Raw genomic sequence first — 23,626 nt, forward strand, 5'->3', positions numbered from 1 at the left:
TGCCTTCCCTCTAGATTCAAAGCCCCTCAAAGAAAGGGATGATACACCTAGCACAGTGCCACAGAGTAGGTGTGCAAAACAATTTGATTAGTAAAGGCATAGGTGAATGAATAGAGTGTGATTGATTGATTGATTGATTGATTATAGGGGAACTAAAAGCTACACATGAAAAGGTAAGTGACCAAGTCCTTTTAGAGACCCCAAAGAAGGAAAAAGGTGTGATAAGAATAGCATATAAGAAAATCTAAGATGGATGACTATTGTTTTTCCTTTCCTTATTATAAGATATCAAGAAAGTAACACATTTGGGGCACCTGGATGGCTCAGTCAGTAAATCATGCAACTCTTGATCTCAGGATTGTAAGTTCGAGTCCCACATTGGGTGTAGATGTTACTGAAAAATAAAATCTTAAAAAAAAAATCAAGAAAAAAGAAGGTAACACATTTCTTGTGGTCATTTCTCTTTTCTCAGGTATCTCAGCCATAACAGAATAACTTTCTTGAAGCCGGGTGTTTTTGAAGATCTCCACAGACTAGAATGGCTGTATGTTTAATTTACATGACATTTTATAGTATTAGTTTTTATATTCTAAATATATAAATGAATCAATTTTTTCTTCTGGCTGGCAGGATAATTGAAGATAATCACCTCAGTCGAATTTCCCCACTAACATTTTATGGACTAAATTCTCTTATTCTCTTGTAAGTACTAAAAATTAAAGCAAATATTTCAATTGAAGGAAAAGACATGAATAAAAATTCTGCTTTAAGTTTAACAGCATTAAATATGGAATTGTTAAAGCCCCAAAAAGGCCTTTACAACTACAAACCATCTCTTAATCGTATTCTAATGGCTATTTTATAGTTTTAATAATCTTATAAGGTCTTCTGTCTTCTAGGATATCAGCCCATCAAAACTAAATATAGCCTTATTTCCATACTTTATTGAAATATTCTCAAGTACACCATTACTGCCCATATTAATCTTGATAAAGAAAAATAACATTAATCGAAAATCAATTTCTTCTCACTACCCACTTTTGATGGGAACAGGCTTTCCTTCAGTTACTAACTTTGCTGCTTCTTCCATATGACAACTATCATTTGTCGAATTTTATTACTAACAAGCAATCACTTAAATAAAACAAGACTGACAGAGGAAAAAAAGAAAGAAGACAACTAACGTAATAGATTTTTGTGGTTTTATAAAGAATAATGATAATACCATGTTTGACTTAAGATGAGAGAAGAACCAGAAAAATGTGACTTCTTTTCTTCCTTTTCTTTTTCAGAGCATTGATGAATAATGTCCTCACCCATTTGCCAGACAAACCTCTTTGTCAGTACATGCCAAGACTGCATTGGCTGTAAGCTGATGAACCTTTCCTTAAATAAGTTATCTAACTTTCCTGGTTTTGCCTAGTACACTTTGGATATTAGGTTTTTAAAAAATGATATGTTGTTAATGTCATATCACATTTCCTCAAATAACGTTAGTATGATTTTGTTATTAAACATGCCCATTATCCAAATTAACTCTTCTAGACTCTTGCCAAGATGAAACACCTCACACGCACACACACAAAAATTGGAGGCAGGAAGAAGAAAGACAGAAGGGATGTCACAGTAGCTGTAGAACATCTCTTCCTTCCTTCTGTCATCTATTTTCACCTATTGATTTGGTACAGAAAGACTAAGTCACTTTAGTCTCATTTCTAAATTCTGCCTAATGAGAATATGATACTTAGAATTTATTTTTGAAGTCTAATCACAATAGAATATGTCTCATGGAAATGTTTACACAGTAACTTTGCTTATGGTAATAAGTATCATTCTACCTGTTCAGAACTCAGTTACCCAGTAAATTTGCCTACTTAACATGCAGGTAAAAAATGAAGAAACAAGTAACCAAAATAACTATTTAAAAGTTCAGTAAACCACATGTACAGTATTATATGAAAACTTTCTCTTTCATTTTGTAGGAAATTCTCAGAAGCTTTTTTTGTTGCTTGATTTCTAAACTCACAGCAGAGTAGAAGAGCCAGATTAAAAGTTGAGGGGAAAAGGACACCTGGGTGGCTCAGTTAAGCATCTGCCTTTGGCTCAGGTCCTGATCCCAGAGTCCTGGGGTAGAGTTCCACATTGGGCTCCTTCCTCAGTGGGGATCCTGCTTCTCCCTCTGTCTGCTGCTCCCCCTGCTTGTACTCTCTCCCTCTGCCCTCGGCTCAGGTCATGATCTTAGGGTCCTGGGATTGAGCCTCTACGTGTGATCTCTGTCTGTCAAACAAATAAGTAAAATCTTTACAAAAATAAAAAAATTAAAAATTAATTTTTAAAAATTAGAGTGAAAAGATAAGTTCCGAACATTAGTGTGAAGTGACAACAATCGACCTGATAATAAAGCAGGAGTGGGAAGTGCTATAAAAAGCAGACACAATAACTCAAAACACACTAGTTTGGAACCATTTAGAAGAAGACAAACATCCCCAGAATCATTACTGAGTCCAAAGGGCATTTTGGTATGACAGCATAGTACCCTCCCTTGTTGACAAGGTAAAGTATTCAAAAAAAGGGTAATTTAAGTTCAATATCATTTGTTGTAATTAAATTTTATTTCAAATGAAGACATTAAACAGTTATTACATGCTCAGTAATCCAAGCTTAGTAATAAAGCAAAATTGATTAATATTTACATAAGTAAATTAGCAATTAAAAACTCATGTGCTGAGACCAGAAGCAAATGTAGGAGATATTATGCAATACATTAATAAGCATTTCTTGTGCTTTTAAAAAGGCAGCCTAATATACATCTCAGATAAAACTTTATTTTTTAAAAGATTTTTAGGTATTTGAGAGAGATAGAGCATGTGGGGTGGGAGGAATGGGATGGTGAGGGGGTGGGCAGTGTAGGGGAGGGCGCTCACAGAGAGAAGCAGAGCAGGGAGCCCCATATAGTGCCAGATCCCAGGACCTCAGGATCATGACCTGAGGCAAAGCCAGATGCTTAACTGACTGAGCCACCCAGGCACCCCTCAGATAAATCTTTAAATGATTAAGATTTATTACTAAAGGGGCACCTGTGTGGCTCAGTCTGGTAAACATCCAACTTTTTTTTTTTTTTTAAGATTTATTTATTCAGAGAGAGAAAGCATGTGTGCAAATGGAGGGAGGGGCAGTGAGAGAGGGAGAGAGAATCCCAAGCAGACTATCCACTGAATTGGCTGCCCCATATGTGGCTCGATCCCACCACCATGAGATCACCACCTGAACCGAAATCAAGAGTCAGAATCTTAATCAGTTGAGCCACTCAGGCACCCTAGGTTAAGCATCCAACTCTTGGTTTCAGCTCAGGTCATGATCTCAGGGTCTTGAGATCGAACCCCAGATTGGGATCTGTTCTCAGTGTGGGCTCTGCTCAAGATTCTCTCTACTTTTCCCTTCCCACTCCCTCTACTGCTCCCCCTGCTCCCGCATGCCAGTGCACTCTCTCTCTCTCTCTGTCTCAGAATACAATAAATAAATAAATTTAATATAAAAAAAGATTTATTAGTAAAAAAGTGGACATTTACAATTTCATCACTAAAGTTACTATCTTTAAATTTTAGCTATCCAAACAAGTCATTTCATATGCATTCCTGATAGTATTATCCCAATGTTAATGCTAATAATAATAATTTTTGCTTTATAAATATTCATTTCTGCTAAAACTAATCACAATACTTTTATCTTGCACATGAACTTTTATTTAGCAAAGTATAAACTGAAAAATCTGTTTCATGTGTTGGTAAAGAAAAAATTATTTAACTGATTTACTGGGAAAATATGCATAAAATAAAAGACGTATGACAGCCCCGGATAATATGCTTACCAGATATGCGACAGACAGCAAATTAAAATATTTACTATCATTGTTTCAAAGCAAAAAATAAAAACTGTAAACACCACAATAGAAGTTTGGAAATTCAAAAAGTTGGAAATATAATTAATAAATAAACCACATGAACAGATGGGGCAATAGCCAAAGGTGAACCAAAAATCAAGACAGTAAATTAAACTTATTTTGAATGGAGATGAAGTAGGTTTATAATTATAGGCGGGAGAAGCTAATACGAAGAATTTGAAACTATGGAAAATGATGAAGATACATTATGGAGCAAGGTGCTGGAAGACGTGGGCCCAGATGGAAAAATATTAGAATGAATGGACTAACCCTACTTCAATCAACACAGCTCAGTTTTAAGAACATAATATGAATTCTAAAGAAAAAGTCACCAAAGAGTACATATATCATGATTCTATTCCAACAAGATGCTTAGGATATGGAAAGCCACAAAACAACATTGATTCCTTTGTATGGATGAGAAGGAACTTTATCATCTACAAAATAATATTGAAAAAATAGACTTTAGAAAGGAGACTATAACCAGGGATAAAGAGGATATCACACAATGATAAAGGGGGTATGTTCATCAAGAAGACATACTAATCTTAGATGAATAAACAGTTTCAAAATAAATAAAGTGATAACCATAGAACTATAAAGAAAAATAACTTGGAGTCAAAAGACATCACTTAAAACCAACAAATCCACCGTATGTAGGTACCTGATATTCCTAAGATGAACATTATAAAAAACTTACAACTGATCAAAATCATATGGTGGGAGAAAAGTAGAGGAGCATAAAGAAATACAATATATACTCATTTTATCATTGCTTATAAGATAAATTAACAGGAAATTAATAAGTATTGTTATTCTCTAAAAAAGAGAAGATATGGTGTATTGGGTATGTTATAATTACAAAGATAACCAATTCCAAAGATAACCTTTCTAAAGATTAAAAGAAAGTTTTTTTAATTTATTGAGAGTTTTTTAACCTATAAAAAACATATAGTAATATTTTTAAATAGCAGATTAAAGTCAGATATGTTAGTCATATCAGTACACTTAAGCAGGCTTAACTTACTTTTTAAAAAGAAAAGAGAGGGACGCCTGGGTGGCTCAGTTGGTTAAGCAGCTGCCTTCGGCTCAGGTCATGATCCCAGCGTCCTGGGATCGAGTCCCACATCCGGCTCCTTGTTCATCAGGGAGCCTGCTTCTCCCTCTGCCTCTGCCTGCCATTCTGTCTGCCTGTGCTCGCTCTCTCTCTCTCTCTGGCAAATAAATAAATAAAATCTTAAAAAAAAAAAAAATTTTAAAAGAAAAGAGATCATCAAGTTGGCACACAAACCAAAGCCTAATTCAGCGCTATTTACACAGAAAAAAAAAAAAAAACTTATAACTAAGTGATTAAGAAAGATAAAAAACAAAAGGCTGGTCTACAGTATTCCATGTAGATGCAAAATAAAACAAAACAAAAAGCAGACATCATATTTTTTTATCTAAGTAGGTAAAATTCTAGCCAATTTGCAATAAACAACACTAAGAAGAACATTCAAATGCTATAGTGTGAAATTCCTCACAAAAGATATTACATTATAAATATATATGCACCAAATAATTCATGTAGTAACCAAAAGGGATATGAAGAAGTAAGTAGCATAACTAATGACCCAACTCCAATTTATGTATATCAAACTGCAGTGTCCCTTTTCAATAACAGAACTGATCTATTTGGGACAGCAGTGTGCCCAGCAAAAATACAATATTCCCAGACTTTCCTGCATCTTCATATAACCACATGACCAAGCTCCACTAAAGAAGGTGGAAGAAGTATAGTGTGGAACTTCTGGGAAACCTCCCGGAGGTGAAATAGGCAGGCTCTTCCTCTCTTTCTTTATCCAGAAAACATGGATACAATGGCTCAAGCTTTAGCATCATCCTGGACCATGAAGACAAGGGCATGTAAAAAGTGAACATGAAACAACTTCATAAAAATACCATGCTGTCCCCGGACTACCGAACTGTAGTTATGTATTTATGCTCTTATGGTTGGGTGCGTGCTAGACGTACCTGCACCTAATTCTAACGAATATAAACCTGAAAGCAAACAAGAGCCAAAGAACATTCACCAAAACTGACCATGTGTGTTAGGACATATACATACTTAAGTCAAACTTAAGAAAATAGACGAAGGAACTAGCTTGAAACAGGACAAGGGTCATCCTCTTCTTGAGACTAGAAGACCAGGTGTATGTACAGGTAAGTGTGTAGATGTTGAGTAGAAGGTCAGGGGCTTTTCCCTGCCTCATCCCCTCAATTTTCTCCTTGAAATAGGAGCCAGAAATCTTTCAGAAGTATGGGGAGGAAGCAGAGGTTAAGCAGATTTGCATGTTTAGAAAGCCACTTGGGGTAGGAGAGGAAGCTGAGAAGAAACAGGCAAGATTATTGTATTGTTATTATTGTATTGTATTGTTATTGTTGTTCTTCAGCTCAAAGAACCAGATTTTCAAGTTTATGCCTCAAACCGGGTTCCTGTGTATCAAGGACTAAAACCTCTCATTTTAGGAAGAAAGCCAAAACAAATTCCCAAATAAAGGTTAAAAATGAACTCAAAATTAAACTAAACTGACAATTTAATCAAAAGTCTCTAACCGATGTCTCGAGGTGTGCCTCTTACTGCTTTTTACAAATTAGTAAACTAATACTAACAAATATTTTTGTCAGCATAATAAAAAAAAAGATGCCATAATAGTAGGTAACAAGAAAAATATATCGACTCACCAAAGGATACTTTGTGAGGCTTAAGGAAGTATCACCACCTGGTGGTAGTTTCATGGTAACAGCAATTAAAAAGGAAAGAAGTGGACTGTCTCTGTTACTGACAGTATATATTGAGAGACCAGAAGCTTTGACCAAAACTAATGACCAAAAAAAGAAGTACTATAATTACTTAGTTTCCAGTTTAATAGGGTAGTAGAATTTTTTCTTTCAAAGGATGATCTAGAATCAAGATTTAAGACTTAATACAATATTCCATATGGTACAGAAATACTGTCTACAAAAATTCTTCAGTTATGATGTATTGCTTCTGTAGATATCTGCAGCAATAATAAGCTATTCTCTGGACACTAGATTTTGAGCTGAAATTTGAAATATTTTGTGACCTTCATCCAGTAAATCTAATGTTGCAACCTGATACAACGTAGAAAAACCTTAGGATATCTTCTACAGCCTGACTTCAAATATAGCTCTCTTATTTTGCACTTTTACTCAATTGACTTGATTTCTAGGCCCCTTACACCCTGGTCTTCCAGGTTGTTCAATATGTCTTGATTTGTCCAAGTCTATTTTTATTGCAATGCCCAAAATAGAAGTATCCCAGATACAGCCTAGCCAGCAGAATATAGGTACTTCTTTTAGTGTTACCCATGTTTGCCTGGCAGATTTTAATACCTGTGTCACACTTTAGTTCGTATACTTTAGTTGCAATTGTTCTTGAATGGCTCCATATTATTGGTTACCAGGAAACTAAGTATTGGGGTAGACCGAACAGATTTAAAGACCTACTCCTGAAAGTATATCCCTAAGCTCCGCTAACGCTCTGATCTACAAACCTCCACCATAAACCTAACGATAAGATAAAAGAGATACAATAAAAGAATGCCTTCATGATCACCATAAAGAAGAGACACTCAAACATACATTTTTGGCATGTTTTACTTCTCAGACCAGACTCCTGCTGGTGACAGCATCACACAGCAAGAGAGCATAAGCAGGGTCTGTGTGCATCTCTCTGAACTGGAAGTTGGAAAGCCAAAGACAGCATAGCCTGCGTGGCAATATAATAAAGCAAACAGTGGTGTTCTTGGCGGTAAAAGGTTATTGAGAATTTTCCTAGGGTGTGTTTAGGCAAGGGAGGTAGAGGTGAAATTCTGTTTGGGCAGCAGAAGCTTCTGCAGCAATAATAGAATCCTCTGCAGACATAGCAAATAGGGTCACAACACTTAGAGAAATGCCATTGGTAACTCTAGACAGATGGTTTTTGGTTGTTGTTGTTGTTGTTTTTAAAGATTTTATTTATTTATTTGACATACAGAGATCACAAGTAGGCAAAGAGACAGGCAAGGGGTGGGGGGAGGGGAACTGGGCTCCCTGATGATCAGAGAGCCCAACGAAGGGCTCGATCCCAGGACCCTGAGATCATGACCTGAAGCGAAGGCAGAGGATTAACCCACTGAGCCACTCAGGTGCCCCCTTGTTGTTTTTTAAGGAGATGGGAGTTTTTTAAATATATCACAAGGGGGTGCTGTAGACAGATGTTTAACACATATCACTACTAAATATCTGGTAAGGAAGTGGATATTTATCATAAAAAATTTTTTTTAATTTTTCTTAAAGATTTTATTTATTTATTTGACAGACAGAGATCACAAGTAGGCAGAGAGGCAGGCAGAGAGAGAGGAGGAAGCAGGCTCCCTGCCAAGCAGAGAGCCCAATGCGGGGCTTGATCCCATGACCCTGAGATCATGACCTGAGCTGAAGACAGAGGCTTTAACCCACTAAGCCACCCAGGTGCCCCTATCATAACAAATTTTTTAATTTGACTTCTCATTCGCTTCACATTTCTCAAGGTAACATATGTACTCATATGAACATATGATACAGATATAACTCAAAACATTTTTACTATGAACACAAAAAAAGAAGCATTACATATATGTATTATTTTAGCTCTCATGTAAGTGGCTATTTGTGGGACTCTATATGAAATAAACAGTATGTGAAAAAAGATATTTTATTAGAAAGCGAATAGTTCTTGACCAATTTATTTCTATGATTAAAATTTAGCTTTATTGTTTTTGTTTTTATGTTTCAGGGACTTTGAAGGCAACCATATCCATAATTTAAGAAATTTGACTTTTATTTCCTGCAGTAATTTAACTGTTTTGTAAGTAGAGTTTTACCCTTTTGAAGTGATATTATATCTTTTTACAAACAAATTTAATCATTTATGTGAACATAAGTTAGCATAAACATGCACAGTAATTATGACAAATGTTCACTTATGACTTAAAGTTTTCTGAAACCAAAGTGCATTGGCAAAATTATTGAAGTTCACACCAGTCTTTATCAAGATTCACAACATGCATGGATCATCACAACCATTCTGTATTATATGAGACCTGTCTTTCTCAAACTTAAGTAATACCCATTTTAAAGGAAAAATTTTCATTGACCACCTAAAATCTCTCCTTGGATCTTTCTCAGTTTGAGAAACACTAAATTAGTCTTAATCTGTAAGAATGTTTGCCCTTTGCAAATTACAACTGTAAAGATGGTGGAAAAAATTTAATTACAACCAAAATTTTTTTAAAATGTGGCAGAATGTCTACACCCCTGAAGATATAATTGAAGACACCAGAATAAATTTTAGAATGTTATTGAGAATAATTTCTCCTATGTATTTCTGGTCTATTTTAAAGACACACTGCTTTTTCCATGGAAAAGCATGATGGAAGGATGATGGAGCTTCTTTCAGTATAAAAACACAATTGCCTCATTTACGGGTTATTTTTTCAGGATAGTGTTTTTCCAACTGTGGGTTGAAACTCACAAGTGGGTGATGAAAGCAATACGGTATCTTCTGACTAGCTTATCTAATGAAACAAAGCTGAATTGAATTGAATTGAATTGAATTGAATTGAAATATCAGAATGCAATTCAGATGGTTAAATGTACTGTTTCTTAAATCTTGGGTTCTGTGGATGTATGTTAAGCCCAATGTTTTTAAGAGCAGTTACCATGGGCAAAGTTTGAAATCCACCAAAGTAGAATCTGTCTAGAAAGCACCCCAGAATCCATCTTGAAATCCATGCTAGAAACCATAATACTAGGACCTCTGTGTACAGGCAATGCAATAGCTATCCCTGATACAAAAAAAATTTTATTCCAGTATCATCCCGCATTCCAATGGGTTCAGGCCCCTGAGATGTCTGAATTCTTGCACGATGAGCTCAGCGGTCTTCAGGTGCAGGATGCCTCATGTCAGTCACGCAAAATAGTTCTTACTAACTGCTGGAAAGAAACCAAGTGGCACCTGAAGGACATAGACCAAAACTTGCAACTTCTTTGCTGTTCTACTTTTATACGTTTTTAAAGAAGCCTCTGTGTAAGGAAATCATTTGTGAGTTTCCTCTTGGCAGTTGCTTGTGCTTTCCTGGTCTAGAGATACTGGCTGGAGGTGGTAATGTTTGGAGAGCTGAGAGAAAATAAATGCTTCAGGATGGAACAAGGCCAACCTCTGAGCACATCACACATTTAAAGAATTGAAAACATTTTGAGACATTTTTAAAGATCTTATTTGTCAGAGAGAGAGAGCACAAGCGGGGGCGGGGGGGGTAGCGGGTAGCAGGCAGAGAGAGAAGAATGCTCCCCACTGGGCAAAGATTCCATATAGGACTGGATTCCAGGACCCCGGGATCATGACCTGAACAGAACGCAGAGGCTTACCAACTGAGCCACCCAAGCATCAGGCTTTTAAAACTTTTCCATGAGTTACTCCTTTATGCTGGCTCATAATACATGAGATCAGTGCAGAAATGAACTCGTCAAGGATTACATACAGTCTGTGGGGCTCCTGGGTGGCTCAGTCAGTTAAGCATCTGCCTTTGGCTCAGGTCATGATCTCAGGTTCCTGGGACTGAGCCCAGATTAGGGTCGCTGCTGAGTTGGGAGCCTGCTTCTCCCTCTCCCACTCCTCCTGCTTGGGCTGTCTCTCTCTGTGTCAAATAAATAAATGAATCTTAAAAAAAAAAAAAAAAAAAAAAGAATTACGTACATCCTAGTTCAACATCTAAAACTAGAGATCTTCTGAATTGGTCCAGTTTAGATTAGACATCATTAGAAAACTCCGCCCCCAGTTGCATCGCCTACCAGATGCATGAGTGCTACTGTGCACCTGCGCTCAGGGTGTTCTGTTAGCGAGAGGAGCTAGGCAGATTAAATGTGCTCTCTGTTGCAAGAAATCAGTCTGTAGTCTCAAGAGTTCACTTTTCACTATTTCCCTCACAGAGTTCTTCCCTACTTTACTTAAAATTTTGAATAATATTTTATTTTTATCATCATTAAAGATTTGAGAAATTTAAAACTAAAATCAGACTGGATAAGTTACTGTACTACAAAATACTTGATGTGAAAATGCACTATATATAATTATATATTTTTTTCAGGCTATTAATCTTCTTTCCAAAAACTCATTTATCACTTACCTCAAGGAGCCACAACATATTTTTTTTTCTTTTTACTTTCAGGGTAATGAGGAAAAACAAAATTAATCACCTAAATGAAAATACTTTTGCACCTCTCCAGAAGCTAGATGAGTTGTAAGTTTGATAAGACTTTTCCTTCTACTGTTTTAGTTCATACTTGTTACACATATATGCTTCTGTACATTTGAGAAATATTTATCTCTTTTCTAACCATTATTTATATATACTTTGAGCCATAAATGACCTCAGATAGCTTACAAAAATATACATAAATATATATGTATATATGTATATATATATAAAATAACTATTTGAAGAAAATGAGATAAAGGAAACATAGCTACAAGGAAATAATAAAGTCAGGGTAAAATTAATAAATAAAATATATCCTACATCACTCTGTCCCACTGCTAGAGAGGAACAGCACATTGTTTTTATGTTCCTTAGACAGTTAGGATTCAGAGAACATAAGATAAAAGACATACTTTGCTAATTCCAGAATTAAAAGATAATGTTGGATCCACAAAGATATTAGATGTCCTTGGATAACATCCTGACCTATAATAATGGAAGAGAGACATAAGTTAAATCAACTGTTTACACTGTCCTTCTTTTTTAAATCAATGACCCAGTTCCAAAGGGCATTAAAACAACTCTCTTATAAACCAAAGCTTTGTGGCCTAAGCACATAGTAGCTGATTGTCAGAATAAAATATATGTTGAGGGATGGATGAAGTACATGTCCTTCAGACAATTATTTTATATTTTACTATTAATTTCCTCTATTGGATTTTGCTAAAGTTTGCAAACTACAGTCAACCCTTGAATAACTTGGGGTAGAACTGTGCAAAAATTAAGTCTCCAAATCATATTCCTACTCTAATGCAAAAGGAAGAAGGGAATGAAGGGAAGAGGAAAAGAGGCACAACACTTATATCAATTAAATTAAATTAGAAAATTGAAACAAGATCAAATACCATCAAGCATTTGCCTCTGAAGAAGTGATGAAATGGGATAAATTATTTTTATATTTTCCCACTACACTTGCTTCTCTAAAACTTTGAGACTTCTGGTAATTAATGTACCTCACTAATAGCACTGTTAAAAAGTTGTATAATCATTTCCTAACAAATTACAGAACAATGAATAAAGTCTTAAGAAACTAATATGACATGGTTGCAATTGTTTCCCTAGGGATTTAGGAAGTAATAAGATTGAAAACCTTCCACCGCAACTATTTAAAGATCTGAAGGAGCTCTCACAACTGTAAGACTGATACTAATTTTGTCATTTCACTTGTTTTAATGTCTTTTATTTTTTTAATTTTAATATATATATAACTCAAAATTTAACATTTTAACCATTTTTAAACGTGCAGTTCAGTGACATTAAGTACAATCTTGCTGTACTACCATCACCACCTTCCATCTCCAGAACTTTTTCATCCTCCCAAACTGAAACTCCATACCTATTAAACAATATCTCCCCATCACCTCCCCTGACCAACATCTCTGTTCTGTATCTATTAATGTGACTATTCTAGGTACCCCATATAGATGGAATCATTTAATAGTTGACCTTTTGTGACTGGCTTATTTCACTTAGCATAATGTCCTCAAGGTGCATACGTTTTGTAGCATGTGTCAGAATTTCTGGATATTATTCTGAATAATAGCATTAATTCATAACAATATTGTTCTAAATAGTAATTTATTGTATATGTATATATATAGATACATATGTATATATATACATATATATGACATATACATATGTATGCATATGTATAGAGAATATGTATAGAGAAAAATCTATTTCTGGAATTTGCTATTTTACAAATTCTTTGTAATTTCTTTGTAAAATTTCTTTGAAAATATAATATGCACATATATATACATACACATATATATACATATACATATATATGCTGCTATGAATATGGGTGTATAAATATCTGTTTGAGACCATTCTTTCAAATCTTTTCAGTATATAGCCCAGAAATAAAATGGCTGGATCATACAATAATTCCATTTTAATTTTTTTAGGAAGCTGCACGCTGATTCCCAAGCACCTACACCATTTTCATTCCCATTAGCAGTGCACAAGTATTCCAATTTCTCTACATCTTCAACAACACTTGTTCTTTTCTCTTTTTTGGGTAGTATTTATCCTAACAGATGTGAAATGTCATTGTGGTTTTGATTTGCATTTCCCTAATGGTTAGTGATGTTGAACATCTTTTCATGGGCTTATTGGCCATGTATCTTCTTTGGGGAAGTGTCTATTCAAGTCTTTTGCCTTTTTTTTTTAAATTGGGTTTGTTTTTGTTGTTGAATGGTAGGAATTCTTTATATATTTTAGATAGTAAATCCTTTTCAGTTATATGATTTGCAAATATTTTCTTCTATTCTGTAAATTGCCCTTACACTGTGTTGATAGTCTCCTTTGACATACGAAAGTTTTTAATTTACATGTAGTCAAATTTTTCTATTTTGTTGTTGTCATTGCCTATGCTTTTGGTGTGGTATACAAGAAATCATTGGTTAATCCAGTGCCCTGAAATTTTTCCTTTATGTGTTTTTTTTTTTCTTCTAAGAGTTTTCTAGTCCTAACTTCTATATTTAGGTCTTTGATCCATTTTGAGTTGATTTTATACATGAGGTAAGATAAGTTCTAAGTTCATTCTTTTGCATGTGGGAGCAATCTGATTTTCCCAGCTCCATTTGTTGAAAAGACTGTCCTTTTCCCCATTGAATTGTCGTGGCACCACATATACAAAGGTTTATTCCTGTGCTGTCTATCCTATTCTACTGGTCTCTATACTCCTCTTTATAACAGTACCACCCTGTTTTGATCACCGTGGCTTTGTAATAAGTTTTGAAATTGGAAAGTGTGAAGCCTCCAACTTTGTTCTTCTTTTTCAAAATTCTTTTAGCTATTCAAGCTCCCTTAAGATTCCAAGCAAATTTCAGAATGGATTTTTCTCTCTATGCCAAAAAATATTAGGATTATGATAAAGATTGCACAGAATCAGTGGGTCACTTTGGGGAGTATTGACTTTTTAAAAAATATGTGTTTATTTATTTTAGAGAGAGAGCACAGGAGTGGAGGGGAGGGCAGAGGGAGAAGGAGAGAATCTTAAGCAGACTCTGAACTTAGTATGGAGCCAGACACGGGGCTCGATCCCATAAGGCCAAGATCACACCCTGAGATCAAGACCTGAGCCAAAACCAAGAGTCGGATGCTTAATCAACAAACCAACTGTGCCACCCAGGTGGCCCGGGGGAGTTTGACATCTTGACAACACTAAGTCTTCTAATCCATAAACATACAACGTCTTTCCATTTAATGGTGCCTTTTTAAATTTCTTTTGGCAACATTTTCTTTTCAAACACAAGTCTTTCACTTCCTTGGTTAAGTTTATTTCTTAATATTTGATTCTGTTGATGCAATTGTAAATGGAATTATGTTTTGAATTTTCTTTTTGGCTTGTTCATTGTTAGTGTATAAAAACGCATTCAGTTTTTGTGTAGTGGTTTTATATTTGGCAACTTTGCTGCATTTAGTTATAAGTTCTAACAGCTGTGTGTGTGTGTGTGTGTGTGTGTGTGAGAGAGAGAGAGAGAGAGAGAGAGAAATCTTTAGGGTTTTCTACACATAGTATCATGTCATATGTGAACAGAGATAATTTTACTTCTTCCTTTCGAATTTGAATGACTTTTTTTTCCTGGCCTAATTACTCTGGCTAGACTTCCAGTACTACGTTGAATAGAAGCAAAAGTGGTCCTCCTGGTCTTGTTACTGATTTGGGAGGGAAAGCTTTTAGTCTTTCACCATTGAGGCTGATGGTAGTTGTGTGCTTTCCATATATGGTTTGTGTTGTGTTCAGATAGTTTCCTTCTAGCCTTAGACTGTTAAGTCCACTTTGTTTCTTTAATACAACTGAACTTTCCTTTTCATTCTTCCTCTCTTTCCTTCTACAATCACTGCCTCCCAGAAGATCCCCCACTTAACTAAGAATCTAACCTAGAATAAATTTCTCAAAGAGAATATGCCCTGAGAAGCTCCCTTTAATCAATGATTCTTGTCTCAAGGTGTTGTTTGTTTGTTTGTTTGTTAACAAAGACTCAGGAAAAAATTTCCATCAAAATTGAGCTGCACTGTCTCTCTGATCTCTCTCTCTCTTTGTTCCCAGCTATAGCCTTTTGCTTTCCATTTCACGCCTCACAAATCATTAACACAAATGTCACTCTTTGGCATAAGATTTATTGTAAAAACCATTCAGGGTGATTCCATTAATTCAAATTTGACAAAATGAGATGGTTTTTCATTCAACTAAATGAGATCCTAGGCAAAAGGTGAGGTATGTGTGGTTTCTTGCCGAGACCTCTACTGCTTCCGTGGTAGAGCCATTTCTTGACAAGTCCACTTTTGTTCTTATATTGTCTCAGTTCCCCATCACTAACAAAATCATAGTGCTAATTAAAAGCCAGGCACAATTCTAGTGTTTTATCTCCATTAATTCATTTAAATATTTAATGAACTCTGTAAGGCAAGTGCTGTTCCTACACTTTTTTGTTAATGTTTAAAAGTAATCCAGTCAACAGATACACTTTCTCTTAAGAAGTCTCTAGAAATGACCTATTGCTGCCTTTTTTTTAAAAAAAAAACAGGAATCTTTCCTACAACCCAATCCAGAAAATTCAAGCAGATCAATTTGATTATCTTGTCAAACTCAAGTCTCTGTAAGTATATACCTATGGGAATAATTTTATGATGAAATTGTTATTTATACACTAATTACTAATAAAGTCTATAAAACTAGATTTGTAGAATCTTTCAACTCAGAAGCTTTATTCCCAGGATAGGAGTTAAACACTGCAGAACCGTATGGGTACTCACTAGGCTATAAACAGATAGTTTTACCTTACATATTTATAAACTAAAAATCAGATAATGATTTTATATTTTTCTATAATCACCAGGAGCTTATATTGGATTGTTTGCTTTGATTCTCTGAAGGCAACTCTGCATATTCATTTCTCCATTAGTACTGGTATCCAAAAATTTATTATAGCCACTTTTATCCCAAAGATGCAATATTCTGGATTATGTAAATCAGTACTCACACCACACACACACACACACACACACACACACACACAAATCTGTTATGGTCTAAGAATTGCCTTAAAAAGATAAGTTCAGTTCATTTAATTTAAATGTACCCTCAAAAAAAAAAAAAAAAAAAAAAAAAAAAAAAAATATTTTAAATGTACCCTCAGTAAAATGACATCTTATTAGAAAAAATATATTATTTAAAAATTATTAGAAAAATTTCAACTCTCTCTGTTTTTGTAATATTGTCTGAAAGATAATGTGTGTTCATTTATTCCACAAACCCTTATTGAGAAGTTACTATGCACAAAGCATAGGTTATGATCTATAAGTATCAAAAAATTTCAAATAAAGGAGATATTTGTGTATAAATGCCAGAATCAAAAAGGAGTTAGGAAGTAAGTGCATAGGGCAGGCTGAGTATGAATGTTTGGTTCACAATCAGTGTTAACGGACAGCATTTTGTTAAACTGCCCCTCACAAAAACTCATTTTATTACACTCTTGTAATATATGTTATTTTGATGATTAATTTGATGTTTTTAGCAGCCTAGAAGGAATTGAAATTTCAAATATCCAACAAAGGATGTTTAGACCTCTACTGAATCTCTCTCACATGTAAGCAGATGTTTTTCTTGTTTTTCACCCTGATTTCCATCTTTTATGTTTCCTCGTGCACTGTGCTAATACATCCATACCCAAAGCATCCAATCTATCAAATTTTCTCCTGACTCATTTGTCTAATTTATTATTCCTAAAGTGTTGCTATTGGGTGGGATGATTTTTAGCACTCCAAGGTTTAGTAGAATCAAAGGTGATTTTTTAAATGTCAGAGAACATGAGGGTGGAGGGAAGGTACTCAGTCTTATAAGCTCTCCTTAGCACTGATACCATTCATACATAGGGATGTTTGGCTGATGAGCTAGCAATTTGCACACATGGTGTAAGTGCTACCAGATGAAGAAATAGGAACTTATATAAACAACACAAAATAATTGTAAATAATTAATTGCTGTAAATGGAGGAAAGCATGGAGAAATACTCCTCAGTAAAAAATGCCACCAATGGCAGGACATGATTGAAGCAAATCGGTATGGATAAAATGGCAAACTTTGAAAAATCTTGAAAAATCTTTTATTCAAACAGTTTGTATTATGGTGTCATTGATTCTTTATGATGGGAACATCTTTCTTTAATTGAGGGCAGTCTTACAGCAGATGTTAGATTGATCTCAATGCCAGGGTAATTAAGTCCCAACAATTTAGAAAGTGTCATGTCCAGCAACACCCCTCTATAATTTTGCTTATATTTTAAGTCTAATGCAGGACATTCTTTTTGTTTTCCATAACTCTTCAGAGAGGATGCTTATAAAAGTTTCGTTGATTGCACACAACATAAAGCACTCGGACGAATGTAAGCCAAATACAGTTTATTGGGAGAAAATGGTTAGCTCATAAAACCCAAGAAACAACTCAAGGAACAGACTTGAATTGGGCAGAAACCATATCAGATCTAAGGGATTCAGGCAGCAAGAGTTAAACAACAGGACGATATACTATAATTGTCAAGCTTTTATCTTGTGTTATTACTACAGCTCTCTATACTATAAAGATCATTTATATTTTTTGCCAGAATACGTGGCTTTAGAGGAAAATACATCTAATTTGAACTTCAATTTCTACATTTATTAGAAAATTTCGTAGTAAATAATTTGCCTCCGCTGAAGATTCATCTCTTCCTATGGTGGTACTCTTACGTAATGCATGGAGTTGACTTGAGAATTGATTCCCAATACCGAGGAGATGCTCAGTCAATGGTGTAGGTGTTGCTGGTAATATAGTAGCAATTACTGATTATTTGGGTAGTGCCTATATCAATAAAACAGGTCTCTCTATTGATGAAAAAATTAACTCAACAAATATTTATTGAACACCTTATTACGTACCAAAATCTGGTCGAGAGATAAGCATGTGAACAGGCAGTTATAGCTCACATAATGACTTCTGTAGTAGAAAAGCCATGGAAGCCAGAGGAGAAAACATTTTGTTCTCTCCTTCCCTGAGGGCTGAGAAGCAGGATTAGTTGGAGCAACAAGAGGAGCACATAAACACTAAAAATCCAATAAAAGTTTCCTTAGATGGATTAATTCTCTCAATCCCATGCTGATGGTTTATTTATGTTTCAAGACATGTCTAACACTTGTATATTCGTGGTGCCTATTTGCTGCTCTGACCCACGCATTCTTTTGCAGTGAAATCAAGTTCACAAGAATTAAAATTTCAACCTTTAGTATCCTTAGTGTTTTACCTTCCTGTGAGCCTCATATTAAGATGTTTTCTTCCTCCTGATAAGATGTAGAAAAGAAATACGAATGTATTGTGACACTGAATTAAATTTGAAATCTTATTTTACTTTCTCTTTGTGCATCAGATATTTTAAGAAATTCCAGTACTGTGGGTTTGCACCCCATGTTCGCAGCTGCAAACCAAACACTGATGGGATCTCATCTCTAGAAAACCTCTTGGCAAACATTATTCAGAGAGTGTTTGTCTGGGTTGTATCTGCAGTTACATGCTTTGGAAACATCTTTGTCATCTGTATGAGACCTTATATCAGGTCTGAGAACAAGCTACATGCCATGTCAATCATTTCTCTCTGCTGTGAGTATTTCCTGATTGAAGAGGAATTATAGTTTTGAAATACAGAAGAGCACTGCTATGAGAAAATAAGGAAACAGAGTGGTAGAAATATGAGATTTTACATTTTCCTCTTTTCTGCTTCTATGTTGTTTTCATATTCACTGTAATGAAAATAAAATGACTCTGGTGAGAAGAAAATAAGTTTTTAAAATGGGAAAATTCAGTTACCTTACACAGATTAATGAAGCTCTTGTTTATTAGTTTTGTCTTGTAAAGAAGCTCTCGTTCATTAGTTTTCTTCTCTGAAGGCATGTTTTGTTAAAGCATGTAAACTCTTTTACTATGAATAAAATGACAACCTTTCACAGTCACATTTTTATATCCAGGGCTGTATTTACTTTTTTGTTTGCATCTCTGGGTCCTAGATATTGACTTACCTGATAGCTGGGTTCCTGGTCTCTGAGCTATGAAAATCTCTTCCGTTCGTAATTTGAGATATTTGAATAAAAAAAATGTTTTTAGGTAGTATTAAAATTTTTAAGTTTTTGAAATGTGATTGCAGAGTACTGTGTTAAATGAGGACTACAAAGAAAAAAAAGTAAGAAACCAGTGGTCAGGCTATTTATAGTGTGGGTCACATGGCCTGTAATGTAGCCATACTTTCTCCAGCGAGTATCAATCTACACGATGTTTTGCTTTATGTTTACGTGTCCAGGCTCATTCAAAGTCTATTGTCTTATTATTTTATTCATTGCAAGCTACCTAGGAAATAGAAGTGGGAAACTGGTTACTACTTCATACTGTTAATTACAAAATTTTGAGTATGCTCAATTGCTCTGGGGAAGGCTAGAGTATAACTTCAGTGTTCAAGAATTAGGACCAGCCTCATCATTTATACAGTGATGTGATTTCAGAAACCTTGTGTAGAATCCCTGTGTAGTAAAAAAAAAAAAAAAAAAAAAAAAAAACCTCATCTACTCTCGGATATGAAATATGTGCTTAAAAAGCAAAATCACCAAATAGGGCATCACACTGACAACTGATTCTGGGGATGGGAGAGCCTAGAATGAGACAGTGAAAGATGTAAAAATGGGAAGAGAGAATCAGAGAGAACAGATTTGCTTAGACCAGTTCTGGGTAAATAACTCAAGCCCTTCAAAATTATACTGACTATAGAGCACTTATTTTTTTGTTAAGATTTCATTTATTTATATGAGAGAAAGAGAGAGAGAGCACAAGCAGGGGGAGCAATGGGGGAGAGGGAGAAGTAGGCTCCCCAGTGAGCAAGGAGCCCCATGTGGTGCTCCATCTTATGACCCAGGGATCATGACCTGAGCTGAAGGCAGAGGCTTGACTGACTGAGCCACCCCAAGTGCGCCTATGGAGCACTTCTTAATTGTTCATATCTTCTAAATTGTAGACCCCAAAATTCACAGTCATTAGTCTACCACAACAACTTCTGAATTATTTTCCCTAGAATTTTGGATGATATTCTTAGCTTGTTAAGCTAGGACCATATTTAAACAGAAGATATGACCCTAAAAATAACATCCCCATATTAGTCCCTAATCAAAGGCTCAACATAATTGCATTTTTTTAGATTTTATTTATTTCAGAGAGAGTGAGCACAGGCAGGGGGAGTGGCAGGCAGAGTGGCAAGCAGAGGGAGAAGCAGCCTCCTCGCTGAGCAAAGAGCCCAACTCCAGGCTCAATCCCAGGATCCCGGGATCATGACCTGAGCCAAAGGCAGATGCCTAACTGACTGAGTACCCAGGTGCCCCTCAACATAATTACATTTTATCCATTTACTCAACGCCTCTAGGTAACGAGACCAGAAAGGAAAACAAAATAGACAAATCCCTACTCATACAGACCTGAAAATTTAAAAAAAAAAAAAAAAACAGAGGACATGATTACGTAATTAACTATAAGAGGGTGCTATAAGAGTGGTTATTGAAGAGAGCTGCTGAAGAGGTCCTTACCCATAAACGAACTGCTAGAATAAAAAGTACCTCCTCCTAAGTGGAAGTAAATTAGATATTTTTTGCTCATACTGAAAATACTACCACTTATTGTTAATTCCATTATACCTATTTATTTCTCTAAATTTGCAACATCTCCTGATCCTATAGGTGCTGACTGCCTCATGGGAATATATCTGTTTCTGATTGGAGCCTTTGACCTCAAGTTTCGTGGAGAATACAACAAGCACGCACAGCTGTGGATGGAGAGTATTCACTGTCAGCTTGTGGGATCTTTGGCCATTCTGTCCACTGAAGTATCAGTGTTACTTCTAACATTTCTGACACTGGAAAAATATATCTGCATTGTCTATCCTTTTAGGTGTTTAAGACCTAGAAAATGCAGAACAATTACAGTTCTGATTCTCATTTGGATTACTGGGTTTATAGTGGCTCTCATTCCACTGACCAATAAGGAATTTTTCAAAAACTACTATGGTACCAATGGAGTGTGCTTCCCTCTTCATTCAGAAGATACTGGAAGTACTGGAGCCCAGATTTATTCAGTGACAATTTTTCTTGGTGAGAAACTCTGTATTATAAGCCCTTTTATTCAATTACTAGAATAAATCAAAATGTCAATCTCATTATTTCTTCTAATGTTTATAAATTTTTATTTCAGGTCTTTTTTTTTTTAAGATTTTATTTATTTATTTGCCAGAGAGAGTGCGTGCAAAGCAGGGGAAGTGGCAGGCAGAGCAGGCAGAGGGAGAGAAGCAGGCTCCCTGCCGAGCAAGGAGCCAGATGTGGGACTCAATCCTAGGATCCTGGGATCATGACCTGAGCTGAAGGCAGACGCTTAACTGACTGAGGCACCCAGGCTCCTTTTTTTGTTGTTGTTAAAGATTTTTATTTCATATCTTCTAACCAGTTTTTCACATCGACATCAGGGATGGATTCTGTCAGAAAAACCCTAAAGGGTTTTTTTTTCCCCATGAATTACCACTTTATCATATAAGTTCCAATATGTTCCTTAATGACAAAACGATAAATAGTTGTATTTCATACAGTCACCCTAATAATACTAAATAAAACATATTTTAACTCTTTGCACTTATAATATGAACAAACTGAAAATAGCCACATAGGTCTTTGCCTTGAAAATAGACATACAAGAGTTTTTCTCTTGTAAAGAATATTCTCAGAGGGAGGTTAAAGAAAATATATATATATTATAAAATATATATTTTATATATAACTATATACATAGTCTCAAAGTATAGCTTAAACTAATTGAATTATTTTTAAGGGGCGCCTGGGTGGCTCAGTGGGTTAAGCCGCTGCCTTCGGCTCAGGTCGTGATCTCAGGTTCCTGGGATCGAGTCCCGCATCGGGCTCTCTGCTCGGCGGGGAGCCTGCTTCCCTCTCTCTCTCTCTCTGCCTGCCTCTCTGTCTGGTTGTAATCTGTCTGTCAAATAAATAAACAAATCTTTAAAAAAAAATGAATTATTTTTAAAAACTATAATGATTAATTTAAAAGACCCAGGATATTCACTGAATCACTATAATCTCATTTTAATATGCCATTTTTAAATTAAAATTCCCTCATTCCTCATCAGTTCAACATTACTTCCATTTTTTGAAAAATTCATTTTTGTGTAATTTAGTGATTGGTATATAAAAAAAAACATGTTCATGTTGAAACAGCTAAAAGTATGTATGTTTGTTTTGAAAGTCTGCTCATACACGTCAGTAATCATCTTTGTGTTCTAAAACAGGTGTTAACCTGGCGGCGTTTATCATCATAGTTTTTTCCTACGGAAGCATGTTTTACAGCGTGCATCAAAGTGCCATAACAGCAACCGAAATACGGAATCAAGTTAAAAAAGAGATGATCCTTGCCAAACGTTTTTTCTTTATTGTATTTACTGATGCATTATGCTGGATACCCATTTTTGTACTGAAATTTCTTTCATTACTTCAGGTAGAAATACCAGGTACAACTTTTTTTTTCTTTTTGTAAAAAATTAATAAATCTGTCTCTGCAGTGTTCCTCTAAGAAGGAAAATTAAGATTCTTAACACCAACTCATTTTAAGAATTTTAAGTCAGAGTTGTATGCACTTCAGGCTCTGTTCATCAATCGAAAGTTTACTGGGAGGCAGCTATTCAGTTATTTCTGTAAATGCCTAAAACACAATTTTTCCAATTACCATTGGAACAAAGTAATGACTCAAATAAATAACACTCTATGTTTTGTAATTCTGATAATGCCATGCTTAAGAAAACCAAACAGGTAAAAATGATTATGAAATATTTACTTCATTTTTTTCTTTTTTTTTAACTTCATTTTTTTGGGGGGGAACATAAGACATTTTTCTTCCCAGAGAACAGAGCAATTTAGAGAACATTATCCCAGAGTGTAAGATATGATTGAAGGTGCATTCCTAGTATTTAAAAATATTGTACATCATGCTCATTAGGATAGCTACTATCAAAAAAACGGAAAATACCACAAATTGGTGAGGATCTGGAGAAATTGGAGCTCTTATGCATTACTAGTAGGAGTGTAAAATAGCACAGCTGCTATAGAGAACAGCATGGTGGTTCCTCAAAAAATTAAACATAGAAATAACCATATGACCCGGCAATTCCAATTCTGGGAATTAAAGTAATTAAAAGCGAGAACTCAAACAGACATTGGTACACTCATGTTCATAGCTGCATTATTCATGATAGCCAAAAGCTGGAAGTAATAC

The 23,626-nt window shown here is 35.2% G+C and overlaps 1 protein-coding gene across 4 annotated transcripts in view; it reads left to right on the top strand.

Annotated features, from left to right (window-relative positions):
- The window catches only part of RXFP1 (relaxin family peptide receptor 1), a 103,258-nt gene that overhangs the window by 77,172 nt on the left and 2,460 nt on the right, over nt 1–23,626 (top strand). For 2 of the 4 annotated variants that reach the window (XM_032863124.1, XM_032863151.1), the window contains 11 exons: nt 473–544; nt 631–702; nt 1,293–1,367; nt 8,760–8,831; nt 11,194–11,265; nt 12,346–12,417; nt 15,825–15,896; nt 16,815–16,886; nt 18,699–18,928; nt 21,040–21,450; nt 22,647–22,865. In XM_032863124.1, coding sequence (XP_032719015.1) covers nt 473–544; nt 631–702; nt 1,293–1,367; nt 8,760–8,831; nt 11,194–11,265; nt 12,346–12,417; nt 15,825–15,896; nt 16,815–16,886; nt 18,699–18,928; nt 21,040–21,450; nt 22,647–22,865 — 1,439 coding nt within the window. The remainder of the gene's footprint in view (nt 1–472; nt 545–630; nt 703–1,292; nt 1,368–8,759; nt 8,832–11,193; nt 11,266–12,345; nt 12,418–15,824; nt 15,897–16,814; nt 16,887–18,698; nt 18,929–21,039; nt 21,451–22,646; nt 22,866–23,626) is intronic. The other 2 variants (XM_032863132.1, XM_032863142.1) reach the window with 2 other exon arrangements.

Source organism: Lontra canadensis, unplaced genomic scaffold, assembly GCF_010015895.1.
Source record: "Lontra canadensis isolate GAN:19392208 unplaced genomic scaffold, GSC_riverotter_1.0 scaffold1, whole genome shotgun sequence".
NCBI classification, from domain to species: Eukaryota; Metazoa; Chordata; class Mammalia; order Carnivora; family Mustelidae; genus Lontra; species Lontra canadensis.